The sequence below is a fragment of the Panthera onca genome, chromosome F1 (genome assembly GCF_046562875.1).
Source record: "Panthera onca isolate mPanOnc1 chromosome F1, mPanOnc1 haplotype 2, whole genome shotgun sequence".
Classification (NCBI taxonomy): Eukaryota; Metazoa; Chordata; class Mammalia; order Carnivora; family Felidae; genus Panthera; species Panthera onca.
Genome location: NC_138355.1, coordinates 14696264 through 14710827, shown reverse-complemented (window position 1 = coordinate 14710827; position 14564 = coordinate 14696264). Strand labels below are relative to the sequence as shown.

The 14564-nt window shown below is 39.9% G+C and overlaps 1 protein-coding gene across 2 annotated transcripts in view; it reads left to right on the top strand.

Annotated features, from left to right (window-relative positions):
• NME7 (NME/NM23 family member 7) overlaps positions 1–14564 on the top strand; it is a 255456-nt gene that overhangs the window by 199112 nt on the left and 41780 nt on the right. For both annotated transcript variants that reach the window (XM_078441321.2, XM_078441322.2), the window contains exon 11: positions 1587–1694. In XM_078441321.2, the coding sequence (XP_078297447.2) occupies positions 1587–1694 (108 nt within the window). The remainder of the gene's footprint in view (positions 1–1586; positions 1695–14564) is intronic.

Genomic DNA, 14564 nt, shown 5'->3' with positions numbered 1-14564 from the left:
TGTTCCTGGAGCAGGGAATAATTCCTTCAGAAACAGCACAAATCATAAATGAAAAGATTGATAAATTTAATTTCATTAAAATTTAGTATTTCTGTTCATCAACAAAAGACATACTAAAGAAAACCCAAAGACAAGCTTCATCCTGGAAAAAGATACATGCGTCGTAAAAAGTGACAAAAAAAATAGAAGTCAGAATATATTAAGAATCATAATCAAAAAGAACAAGAAAAGCCTAGTAGAAAAATGGAGAAAAGACAAGAATAAGCATCTTACAAAAGTGGATGTTTATGAAAGGACACTAAACTTCTCTAGTAATTCCAGAAATGTGAACTGTAAGAATACAGTGAGACACCATTTAACACCCACCAGTATGGCAAAATTAAAGAGTCAGCCAGTATGAAATGTTGGATTTTATGTGGATAACGGGAATTATTATGCATTGATGGTTGAGGGCAAATTATTACAACCACTTAAGAAAATGGCTTGGCGGTACTTAGTATAATTGAATATGCATGTGCAGACAAAACTCTTGTACGTATACACTGTACTATGTACAAGAATGCTTGTAGCAGAATGTGTGTGTGTGTGTGTGTGTGTGTGTGTGTGTGTATGTCAAAAGCAAGGAGTGGAGAAGGAAAGGGGGAAAGAGAAGAAATTAGTTCAATGTCCCTCAACAGGAAACGGAATAAAATATGCTCAGTCATACACTGGATTTATATAGTAGTAAAAACAAATGAATTATGACTATAACAACATGGAGAAATCTGAAAAACAGTGTTTTGAAAACTAAACAAGGGAATCTTTAAATAAAATTGAGAGTAACGGGCACCTCCGGGTAGACGTAGGGATGGGATGGGTGGAGTCAGGATAAAGTCCCGCACAGGGGACTTCAAAGTTGTTGCTTTATTTTAATTCACCTAAATAGTGGGTACACAGGTATTTGTTTCATTTGTCAAAAATTTTCATATATATTAAATACCATTTTTGTAAGTAGATGTCAGAATTAAAATTGAAGTTTTGGAAGTGCTTCACTTAGAATAAAAAAAGACTAATAAGTAGGTCATGAATACTCCCACATCTTTCATTTTTTTTTAACCTCTTGTTTCTTTTACCTTCAATTTGGAGTTATTTGTAACCATTTTCCCCCTCATATGAGCTAGTACTAAAGCTGATACAACTGTAACATTTTGAAAAATCTTTTGAAATCCATGCAAACTAATTCATTTTAAATCAAGTTGTTAGGATACAAGTCTTTCACAGTAATGAACTAGGTTCATATTTTATGTGATCCCCATAATCTGTTGATAAAAAAGATTATTTTTGATTATTTTTGATTATTATTATTATTATTATTTTGATTATTACTGCCCTCTCAACTTTACAACAGGCCACAGAAAAAGCCTAGTGAATGAAATTTTTCATCGCTCAAAGTTTCATGCATTCGTGCTGTTTCCAGGAAAAATCAGTGCCATCAATGTATACGTGTATTTCGTAAACAAATAATTCAAGTGTTTCCTGTAGCTGGTGTTTTTCTTATTAACACTGTATGACTGACTTTAATCTATATGTGAATATGTATTTAATAGGAAATTGCCCGGCATTTACGCCCTGGAACGCTCAGAGCAATCTTTGGTAAAACTAAGATCCAGAACGCTGTCCACTGCACTGATCTACCAGAGGATGGCCTATTAGAGGTAAGATAAAGAAAGGTAAACATCATATTTGTATTTCAAACTCGTAATTTCAGCAGTTCTGGCGTGTGTAAGAGACCTTTTAATATTCTTGGATTATATACTACTACTTGGCCATCTGATGACTTCAGACTGCAACTTTAAATGACCAAATTGTAAGATGCTGTGTGTAACTCAAAGAATTAAGGTATTTTTGTGATTGGCATATATTACGTAGATGGCAATATTTTAATGTATACATTTAACAATAATTTTAAAAAACGAAAAGCTATGGGGCGCCTGGGTGGCTCAGTTAGTTAAGGGTCTGACTTTGGCTCAGGGCATGATCTCACGGTTCCTGGGTTTGAGCCCCGCATCGGGCTCTGTGCTGTTAGCACAGAGCTGGCTTTGGATCTTCTTCTGTCCCCCTCTCTCTCTGCCTCTCCAGCGCCAAAAATAAACAAACATTAAAAAAAGAAAGAAAAGCTACAGAATTCATTAGATAATGTGAAATGTGTTTTAAAATCAGGTAAAAATACCATTACCTTAAGTTTCTAGTCATAAAAACATGTAAGGAAATTAAGAAGTCAAATATTCAGTGCGATAATATTAAAAGTAATCGTTACCATTTACTGACTATATGCTGGGTTCTATCTAGCATGATAGATAAACACTTTGTATAAATTAATTATTTTAATCTCCAAAGGAACTTTAATAGGTTATTACTATTATGTCCCATTTTTTCAGTAAAATAAATTGAGACACAGAAGTTAAGTAGTAACATTCTTAAATCAAACCGCTCCTGTAGGACAGAGCCATATGTTGACCTCTCATCTGTGTAATTAACATAAAATAGAAAACAATGAAAAATTATAAGAAAATATTAGTGAATATTAGTCTGGTTGGGTTTTTAAAAAACCATTTCTAGGCCAACAGCAAATAAACTTTAAAAAAAAATTGAAATTTCATTTTGCAGTTTTAACGCTTTCGTATGTCAAAAGGAACTGAAGTGAAATGAAAAGACACATGATAAACCGAAGTGATTATAGCATCAATGACAGAAAACGATTGACACCCTCAAAACATACTTATTTTAGAGAGTATTATTTATGTTTTATGTCAAATTTATCAGTCTTTTTTTTTTTTTTTTTTTTGCCTCTCAAGTCATACAAAGAAAAAGTCTTCCCCCACATTTTGTTTTCATTTTCTTACATTGAAATGTTCAGTCCACCCGGAACTTGACGTATGGTGTCGGGTGCGGACTAGTCAGCTGTCACAACATCATTAAATCCTTCCTGCCTTCACTGTTATTTCTCATTTATTAAAGGCTTATACACATCTGTGCCTGTTTCTGAACTTTCTGTCTTTTTCAATTGGCCTGTGCCAACAAAGTACTGTTTTTATTATTGTACTTGATACTTTGAAAAAATTTTCTTGCTTTATTCTTGTAAGTTTATTCCTCCACAGGAACTTTACCCCACTCCCCCAGGATGTAAGTGGGACCTTGACTAACATTATGCTTATAAATTAATGTGGAAGTCACTTATCTATGATTGTGAGTCTCCCAACTGTGTATGCGTCTTCTTTTATGCAAGCAATAGGGTGTTTTTTCATAGGGGTCTTGACATGGCATATTAAATTTATTCTCATCCGTTTTTGCTTTTGTTGCTATCGAGAGTGACTTTGTTAACTCCGTTAAGGTTTTTTGCTATAATCCAAGATGTTAATGTGATAAACATGTGATTATATGTTAATGTATTCTTATCTAAATTATGCACCCCGGTATGAAATTTTGACATACTTGTGAAATATAAAAATGTAACAAACTTCATTTTAGAATTACCCAGGGTATGCCATGTTTATCTAAAATTTTCACCAACTTTATAAATAAGTCCTTTTACCTTCTGAGGGTTTAGGACCCACAGACTAGGTTTGAGTACAGACTTTTCAGTAAAATTGAAATATCATTAAATTATGAAATGTATTATTTTATGAAATTTATGAAACTTATTTTGTTTATTACAAACCCGTTTACTAAATGACTAAAATCTCTCTAACTTAACTGCTCGGGAGATTTCATTGTGTTAATAACAGTGTGGTTTAGAGAATTCATCAAAAACCAGAAGTTGTAGCTGCAGCAGCCTGGTGATTCGTACTTGACGTAACCTTGGATAAGTCCCTTTTTCTTTCCATGTCTCACTTTTATCAGCAAAACGGAACAAAGACTGCTGACAGAACCAAGGGATGTTCTCCTAGTTAGGGATTAACCGTTGCAGATTGTTACTTGGCTTTAAATGATAAAGTATTATAAAACACTTAGAAGTCAAAATTGTTATCTGTTCATAGGTCTCTAAAGCGAAATTCAGAGCGTCGTAAAGACAAGCTGTTGGATCAGGGGAGCCCTTTATCCTCCTGCTCATTAAGAGAACACCCTTTAGATGTAGGTTGACCGTAAAATGGATTGCCTAATCCAGGAATTTTCCGAAAGACAGCTCCATTCAGACAAGATGCTAGGACAAAGGACATAAACTGGAACTGTCATTGGCACCCTGGGATTATGGGCTCCCTGTTTATGTGGGGAGCCAGGGAAATGGAAAAAAGTTACTTTTCCTTAATCTTTTCCTCATGTGTATTTCCTGAGCTGAGTTTATTTATTGTCATATGTGTAGATTTTAGAAGGTATGGTTTCAATTCATATTTTATTACCATCTATTTTATGTACTTATTTTTGTAGCCAATGATTACAGCACGTATTACTTGCTGGCATTGTAATGGGATTTCAGAGTCAAACAAGACATTTCTCTTGTCCTTATTGAGCTCACAATAAGTTTTAAGGTCAGGGATCTTTTTTTTTTTAGTGTTTATTTATTTTGAGAGACAGAGAGAGAGAGAGAGAGCAAGCTGGGGAGGGGCAGAGAGAGGGAGACACAGAATCTGAAGCAGGCTCCAGACTCTGAGCTGCCAGCCCAGAGCCCGACACGGGGATCAAACCCATGAACTGTGAGATCATGACCTGAGCCAAAACCAAGAGTCAGACACTTCACTGACTGAGCCACGCACGCGCCCGTGGAAGTCTTAACATGAATATAGCAATCGGATTTATTCGGATGCTCTGAACTGTGACATAGCCATTTTTGTGGTTATAGGAATAAATGACAGTATCTCTGGTATGAGACATCTTATAAGGCTGTTTCACTGGTAATGTTCCGGATACTTCATTGGTAGTAACTCTAAAGATCTTAAATTTGAGCTGTAAAGAAAGCATTAATGGCAAAGTGTATAGCAAAAGTAGTTGAAAGAAATTCTTTAATTAAAGAACTAAAGAAATATTAGTTTTTTACTAAGGGCAAAGGATTCGGAAAGGTGAGGCTTCAGCAAGACAGGTGTCCTCATATTGCTGAGGACAGCTACATGGCAACAGGTATTGCAAGCCACGGAGTTTTTCCACTGGGTTCCAGAATTCTACTTCTTAGAATCTAACCAGAGGAGGAGGGCGGGGGGGGGGGGGGGGGGGTAGGACTACAAAATAGAAAGTTCCCTGCACAGATGCTCATTGAAGGAGTATTTGGGGCAATTGAAATCGGAAATAATGTGCGTGTCCAAAGGTCCCTCCTCTGAGAAGGCTTTCCTGATCCTCCCTGCCTGTATCAAAGGTCCTTCCGTGTTTTCATAGGGTTTTGCTTCCCTCTCACATAGCAGCATAGCCCACAGCTGACACAGCCCTGCACCCTGCACTCCGCACTCATTTCATCGTGCTAGGTTTCCTCATTCCATAAATGAAGATAATAGCAGTGCCCGCCCTATCAGGTAGCATGGTGCCTTGCACAGAGTAATTGCTCAACAAATGATAGCAATTATATTGTTATTAACCACAGCACATTGTCTGTTCGCTTACATATATTTCCCCAGAAGACTGAATACTCATAGGGAAGAGAATCTGTCTTGCCCAGCACATAAATGCTCCTCCATGAATCATTTTTGAAGAAAAAGAGGGAAGGATTTGGTGAAATAAATTATGGTTTATGCACTCCGTGCAGAAGTATGTAACCTTTTTTTTTTTTTTCCAAATGATGATGATGATGAAGAACTACAGCAACAGATTCCAGCCTTGGTTGCACATCTGGATCACCTAGGCCATTTTGAAAATACTGATGCCCAGACCTACCCTTAGAGATTCTAATTATTTTTCTTTTGAACAATTTCAGACTTCAAAAAAGTTGCAAGTACAGTGCAAAACAATTTTTTTTTCATGAACCTTTGGGATTAAGTTGCCAGCATAATGTCCTGTATCTGAATACTTTAGTGTGTGTTTTTAACATAAAAGGGCATTTCCTACATCCAAGTCAGGAAATTAACATTGATATGTTGCTACTGTTTAATCTTTAAACCCCATTCAGGTCTCTCCTATTGCCTCAGTAATGTGTTTTAATAGCAAAAGCATCCGGGTCAGAGTCACCCATTGTGTTTGGTTCTCTGCTTAGTTTCTTTCAATGTGGAACTTGCCTCAGACTTTCTTGCCTGTTGACTTTGGTGACCTTGACACTTTTGACAATAACAAGCAGAGATTCTAATATAATTGGTCCGTTTATTCCTTTGCTCATCAGAAACCTTTCTAGATGGTTTCTGTGTACATTTCTAACGAGACTCTGACACATTGATTTTGCTGAACGGCAGGTATGGCTTATACAGAAGAGTCACTTGTTGGCTCCCCGTTGTCCAGGAAGCTGCGTGATGCCTGTTGGATTTTATGACCCGACATTGTGTATGCCTCCCCCTGCTCCACTTAGCCTGAGTCCTCCTCTCACGCACATCACTGGTGATATTTCTTGAGTTTCACTTCCTCCTTCATCTTTCCCAAAGCTTCTCTGCTGCTCGTGTTCCTTCTGTAGTCCGTTCCCAGCACTGCTGTTTTCTGATTATCTTCATAGGAACAACCAACACTTTACATGTACTGAAGTTGAAATCCTCAAAGTTGCCGAATAGGTATATAGTGGAAAATACAGTGTTTGAATTTTGAATTGTATATAACAAAATAGCATATCAGTCATTGATTCAGATATTTACATTTTTTTTTAATCGAAAACACAGCACTGGGGACGCGGCAGTAAAGAGGATCCATGCAGCTCCTGCCTTTGTGGAGTTTACCTTTTAGGAGATAGTAATCATAGTAATGGTTTTTTAGAATAACGAAAACATGGATCTTTCCTCTGTTTTTGTTTTCCTGGTATTCTGTAACTTGGTTATATCACTTCTGTGGTCATAAAACTAAAATTTTGAAAGTTTATCAAATATTTCATTATACGTGTAAATAGTTGGTCAAAACAAATATGAGTTTGGATATATAATTATTTCTGCATTGATTCCTGTTCTGGCACACTCTGGAAAAAAAAGTTAATCAAACATTAGCCAGAAATAAACAGAGGTGTAGGAATAAAATGGTTGGACAGGCCTGGCTTTCTTGGCCGTGGTTAGTACGGGCCTCTGCACACACTGATGCTCATAATTTATCTTTAGTTTTAGTTTCTATCTCAAAGGAAGAGTTGTGATTTTTACTAGTACACTGTCAAAGAGGGAACAACTTGTACTAAGACGAAAGCGAACAGCTTTCTCTAAGAGATTTAAAAATAGTTCAGTAAGGCTGGGACTTTGACCTTGAGGTGGAAAATGGCAAGAGATAAGGCTAGGAAAGTCATCAAGGGCCTTGTAAAGTCATATTAAGACATCTGAACTTTATCCGGAGGGCAGCAGGAATCCAAATAAATGTTTTACACAGGGGAATAGCACAATCGTATCTGTGTTACAGGGATCACTCTGGCTGCAGGATGGAGAACAGATCCAGGGGGAGGGGAGGGATTCTGGTCAGTCTGGAGGGAGAAAGACCTGGCCAAAGGCTGTTAAGGTAATTTAGGGGAAGATTCTGATAGCCTGAATGGATGTGGCAGTAGGAACAGTCAAGAGACATTTAGGGGGCCAGAACGGATAGCCTCAGAAACTACTTGGATGTGAAGCGTAACCTAGGAGAATGAGACCAGATTAACTCCTGTCTCCAAGTGAAGGTGATGGCGACCGCTGTCGTTATCTGTGACACCTAAATTTCGTAAAACCAAAGTTCTTTCATAAATTTGATGGCAAAGCCTAACGTGATCTCATGTGTAAGTTTTCTACAACCCGCTTAGGTGACTCACTTACGTGTTCAGTGACTCCTATGCAGTACGTAGCATGTGGAGAAGGCTTGAGACAGCCATGGAGAAAGAGCTGATGGCAAAATACAGATTTCTGGGTGATATTTAGGGTGAGGTTTTTGCAGGTGGGTGCATGAGGCAAAATCACTGAGGATGTCAGCAAGAGTGGTTGAAGTCCTAAATAAGGGAAGGTGTATTGGGGGGGGGGGGGGGGAGGTGCCAGAATAAAGGCAGAAGGTCGAAAGGGACTGAAAGCCTTTCTGAAGCTTACGGACAGACGTCCTGGAACAACCGAGGGAGGGAGCTCTGATCAGAGTAGACTCATCTGAATTTAAAATTTCAGAGGTGGCGCTCAGGGGAGAGGCTGAGGTTCAGGGTGTGGCCGTGGAAGAGGCCATGGCCCGGAGCGGAGGCCACCTTCGGTCACCAGAGATGTGGAGGCTTCAGCGTGAAATTAAAGTGAAATTAAAGTCACCTGGGATCTTGGCCGGGAGGCAGGGTGGAGCGGAAAATGGTGATCCAAAGTTTGAAGTTCCCAGCAAAGGAGGGCCGTGAACCTGAGGCGTGTGACAGCAACGAGGAGGAGAAGAGAGGATCTAGCCAGATGGCAGAGCCTTGGAGTTGAGGGCCTCCGTGCGGGAGAAAGAGGAGCACTGTTTTTACGCGGCTGGCGAGACAAGCTGCACCCAAGGGCCCGAGGAGGTGATGGCTTCGGGGAGATCCAGGTCTCATTTGAGGCCGGGAGGCCTGGTGAAGAAGTTCAAGTTTCAAGGGAGTTTACTTTAACACCGAGGGGCCACAGGGAGCCAGGGGAGAGGAATCCCAGAGCCAGGCAACAGTAACAAGATGGGGGGAAATGGGTGACCGGTTGGAGGTCTGAATGTAGGCCGCCTGGGCCTGGTAGAGCCCATCTTCATGCTCCTCACTGGCATTCTTAGCTTGTGCTTTTTGCCTGTGGTCCCCGCGTGGTTGTTGGAGCTGCATCGATCACTATTGTGGTCCAGGCAGGAGGGGGGAAGAGCAGGGGGCAAGAGGTGAAAAATGCCGGCTCAGTCACCATCCTCCTCCCTGCACACTCTGAGGAGCTTTTCCAGGAGGCCCACCCCACAAACTCTGCCTATGATTTATCTGCTGATTTCGTCCCATGGCCACCCCGTTCTTCAAGGGGAACTGGTAAACGGAGTTCTCTTCGTTGACAACATTGCTCCCTCCAACACAATCAGGTTTCTGTTGGAAGGAAGAAAGGGAGAGTGAGCACTGGGGAGGGGGAGGGCAGCCTGTGCCGCAATGGTCAACAAGAATAACAGGTGTTTAGCCGGGGACCGGGTTTCCAGTAGAATCGGCCCCTGCTGTTCCCCACTGTGGTGGTTCTCAAGCGTCCTACCCTGATCAGCAGCATCTGCATCATCTGACAACTTTGTGGAGCTGAAACTCCCTGGCCCCACCCTAGACTCCTGACTCATAAACTCATAAACTCTGGGGGGTCCGGCCCAGGAATCGGCTGTAACCAGCCCTCCAGGTAACTCCGCTGCCCTAAGGCAGTGGGTTCCCAGCCAAGAACATGCGTCAAAATCGCCCATGGAGCTTTAATTTTTATTTTTATTGCAGTATAGTTAACATGCGGTGTTATATTAATTTTAGATACACAGTATGGAGTTTTTAGAACTGTAAGCCTGGAGTGCTATCATAGAAGATTCTGGTTAAATAGATTTTGGATGAGCCTCTTGTATCTGTGGGTTGTTGTTGTTGTTGTTTAAACGTTGCTGGTGATTCTGACATAGCTAATAATTAAACTAGCATTTGGAAACTACTGACCTTTATACCTTTTGGGAAAAAGTTGGCCATGGTTCTGCTTTTGAGGAAAACCTGGACCCTGTCAGACCAGCAAAGGGATTATTTTGCTTCCAGGATTTAGAATTGGAAACAGCAGGCAGTGTCTGGAATTTGAAGGGATCTGTGGTCTCTCTCAATGGATTCAACGGCAGCCAAGGGTTATTACACTTCCAGGGAGGCCTGGCCCCTGATTCGAGAAGTCTGTGGCCTCTCCGAAAGGAGCCAGTCGTGACCTGGTTGATTACCTGGATTTCTTGGCTGACGTCTCAGTGTTGAGGCTGCCATATGCCCTTTCAGGGGCTGACTAGAGGGCTCTTTGTGTGTGTGTGTGTGTGTGTGTGTGTGTGTGTGTGTGTGTGTGTGTGCGCGCGCGCACATGCATTAATGCATGCCGAGGCTAACAAGGACCGAGGCCCTGGGTCTCTCACAGCTGTAAGCAGTTTTCCTCAGGTTCTTCACATCTGCACTCACCACTCAACATGGGCATGTGATGCACAGGTGTGCGGGGGGGACCGAGCCGTATCTTCTCTCCCTGCTGGTTGAGGGTCTGGACCTCTCGGACTTTTGAATCTCTAGTCCCTGCCGAGCATAGTGCAGGCTTTTAGTCAGTGTCTATCAGGTAAACGCATGGAGGAAAATATCATGAATGCGGCCGTGTGCCTCCACCCCCCCCTTCACATGGCTGAAGTGTCCCACCCTCACGAGGTGAGCCCCACTTTCAAGGGCCCCCATCCCAGCGCTCTCTCCGTTTACTAGTTGTCAGAAAAGTCTGTTGCTTCTTTCCCTGCTGACTGTGTGTGGCTAAAACCGGAACTAGGTGCCCTGGAAAGTTGATGGTTTCCATAGATTTTTCGTCCTCTCAAGCAGAGCATTTCAGAAGTCTCTCCACTAACCTTAAGAGTATCCTGAAAATATAATGAAAATATAATAAGCATTAGGCTATCAAATTCTAATTCTTTATGGCCCCATTAGTAATAAAGAATTGACGTTTTCTCAGATAAAGGAATCTTGGGCTAAGGAGCCATTTCATGTTCCCTCCCGCATCCTGTCACGTACAGAGCTCATGTTTCCTGCTCAGTTAATTACTTCTCCCCCAGAGGGTCCACACATGATCCCCATAAGAAAGGGATCCTAATAGGGGCGCCTGGGTGGCTCGGTCGGTTAAGTGGCCAACTTCAGCTCAGGTCGTGATCTCGCGGTCAGTGAGTTCGAGCCCCGCGTCGGGCTCTGTGCTGACAGCTCAGAGCCTGGAGCCTGTTTCAGATTCTGTGTCTCCCTCTCTCTGACCCTCCCCCGTTCATGCTCTGTCTCTCTCTGTCTCAAAACTAAATAAAACGTTAAAAAAAAAAAAAAAAAAGGGATCCTAATATTTCCCTCATTCGGCATAGGTAGGAGTTTATTTTTTATTCACAGCCATAATGGATCTCTATGTATAAAATGCTGAAACAGCTTATTCCCATTATAAATGTTTACTTCGTGGAAACTTCCATACCCATTAGCACTATACTATCCGGGCAGTCATTATCATGACTGAAATCTCGTTCCGCGCAGGGAGCTTACGGGTCCATGGGTCCCTCCATTTCTCAGGTACAGCCCCAGCTCTCTTCGTGTCGCTTGTCTTCTTAATCTGGAAAGTAACAAGCCTTATGGACTTGAGGATTTAAGGGTTATGTTTGATATGATTGATCTCATTTTATTTTTACCGAAGTATAATGATTACCATGTAATGTCTTCTGAGATGCAAGTGTACACATACCGATTCAACAATCCTGTACGTTAGCCAGCGCTCACCACGCCCGGAGAAGTTACCATTTACCATTTGTCAGCATACAACATCGTCTATGCTGCACTTGTCATCTCCGTGACTTATTTTACGACCGGAAGTTTATACCTCTTAATCCCCTTTATTTCGTTCTTCCTCAAACCCACAACCCTCTGGCAACCTCCAGTTTATTCTCTGATTTAAGAATCTGTGTTTGTATTTGTATGTTCTGTTTTTTAGATTCCACATATAAGTGAAACGTTACGGTATTTGTGTTTCTCCGTCTGATTTATGTCACTTAGCATGATGCCCCCCCCCCCCCCCCCCGGACCCATCCATGTTGTTGCAAATGGCAACATCTCATTCTTTTTTTTTTTTTTTTTTTTTTTACGACACAGTAATATTTTACTGTTTAAAGATACCACCTCTTGTTTATCCATTTATCTATCGATGCCACTTGACTTGCTTCCATATTTTGTCCATTGTAAATAATGCTGCAGTAAACACAGGGGCACGTACATCTTTTTGTGAATTAGCGTTTTTGTTTCCTTTGGGTAAATGCCCCGTAGTGGCATTACTGGATCGTATGGTGTTTCTCTTTTTCATTTTTTGAGGACCTGTTTTCCACAGTGGCTACACCAATTCACATTCCCACCAACGGTGTGTGAGGATTCTCTCTTCTCTACCTCCTCACCAACACTGGTTATTTCTTGTCTTTTTGATATTAGCCATAATATCAAATGGCTAATATCAATATGTCAGGTGATCTCTCATGGTGCTGTGATTTGCATTTCCCTGATGATAAGTGATGTCGAGCACCTTTTCATGTGTCTGTTGGCCATCTGGATGTCTTTGGAAACATGTCTATTCGGGTCCCCTGCCCATTTTAATCAGATTATTTGGGGTGTTTTTTTTTTGTTTTTGTTTTTGTTTTGTTTTTTTTTTTTTTTTGGTGTTGAGTTGTAGAAGCTGTTTGTATATTTTGGGTATTAACTCCTTACTGGATAGATCATTGCAAATATCTTCTTCTATTCAGTAGATTGCCTTTTAGTGTTGTTGATGGCTTCCCTTGCTGTGCAAAATCTGTTTACTTTAATGTAGTCCCAATAGTTTATTTTAGATTTTGTTTCCCTTGCCTGAGGAGACACGCCTAGAAAAAATGTTGCTATGGCCGAAGTCGGAAAAAATCACTGCCTGTCTTCTAGGATTTTTCTGGTTTCAGGTCTCACATGTAGGTCTTTAATCCATTTTGAATTTATTTTTGTGGATGTTGTAAGAAAGTGGTCCAGTTTCATTCTTTTGCATATAGCGGTCTAGTTTTCTAAACGTCACTTATTGAAAAGACTCCTGTTTCACCATTATTTATTCTTGCCTCATTTGTGTTAGACTAATTGAGCATACAAGTATGGGTTTATTTCGAGGCTCCCTACCTGCTTTATTGGTCTGTGTGTCTATTTTTCTGCCAGGACTGTACTGCTTTGGTTACTGTGGATTTGTAGTATCTTTTGAAATCTGGGATTGTGACACCTCCAGCTTTGTCCTTTGTTCTCAAAATTGCTTTGGCTGGTCAAGGTATTTTGTGTTTTCATACAGATTTTTAGGATTATTCTAATTCTGTGAAGAATGTTGTTGGCATTTTCATGGGAATCGCATCGAATCTGTCGATTGCTTTGGGTAATATGGATATTTTAACAATATTAATTCTTCCAGTCTGTAAGCATGGTATATCTTTCCATTTGTTTGTGTTGTTTTCAGTTTCTTTCATCAGTATTTTGTAGTTTTCGGGGTAGAGGTCTTTCTCCTCAATTAAAGTTATTCCTAGGTATTCCGTTATTTTTGGTGCAATTTTAAATGACATTGTATTAATATCTCTTACTGTTACTTTGTTATGAGTGGCTAGAAACAGCAGATTTCTGTATATTAATTTTGTATCTTGTAACTTTACTGAATTCATTTATCAGTTATGATAGTGTTTCGGTGGAGTCTTTAGGATTTTCTATGTATAGTAGTATATTACCCACAAATAGTGAGTTTTGCTTCTTCCTTACCAATTTGGATACTTTTCATTTCTTTTTTCTGTCTGAATTGCTACAGCTAAGATTTCCAGTACTGTGTTGAATGAAAGTGGTGAGAGGGGACATCCTTGTCTGGTTCCTGACCTTGGAAATCTCTTGGTTTTTTCCCATTAAGGATAATGTTAACTGTGGGTTTTTCATATATGGCCTTTATTATGTTGAGGTATGTTCCCTTTAAACCCACTTTATTGAGTTTTTATCATGAATGGATGTTGTATTTTGTCAAATATTTTTCCTGCGTCTGTTAAGATGATCACATGCTTTTTATCATTTCTCTTATTAATGTGATATATCACATTGATTGATTTATGGATATTGAGCCATCCAGTGTTAACTCTCCTTTAAATGTTTGGTAGAATTCATCTGTAAAGCCCTGTGGCCCTGGACTTTGTTGGGAGTCTTTTGGTTACTGATTTAATTTAGTTGCTAATAATTGCTCTGTTTAAATTTTCTATTTCTGATTCGGTTTTGGAAGGCTCTATGTTTCTAAGAATTTATCCATTTCTTCTAGGTTGTCCAGTATGCTGGCATATAATTGTTTACAATGTTCTCTTCTAATCTTTGTATTTCTGTGGTATCAGTGGTTATTTCTCCTCCTTCATTCTGATTTTATTTATTTGAGTTTCTTTTTTGCATGATAGTCTGGCTAAAGGTTTATCAATTTTGTTTATCTTTTCAAAGAGCAGCTCTTGGTTTCATTGATCCTTTCTATTATTTTTTTTGTCTCTATTTCCTTTATTTCTGCTCTGATTTGTATTATTTCCTTCTTTCAATTATTATCTCCTTTGGCGTAAAGTTAGATTCTTTATTTGAGATTTTTCTTGTTTCTCCAGATAAGCCTGTATCACTATAACCTGTTAGAACTGCTTTTTCTCCATCAGAGGTTTTGGAACCATTGTGTTTATGTTTTCATTGGTCTCCATGTATTTTTTTATTTCCTTTTTGATTGCTTAGTTGACCCATTAATTGTTTAACAACATGTTGTTTAGCCTCCATGTGACTGTTTTTTCCAGATTTTTTTCCTTAGAATTGAGTTCTAGTT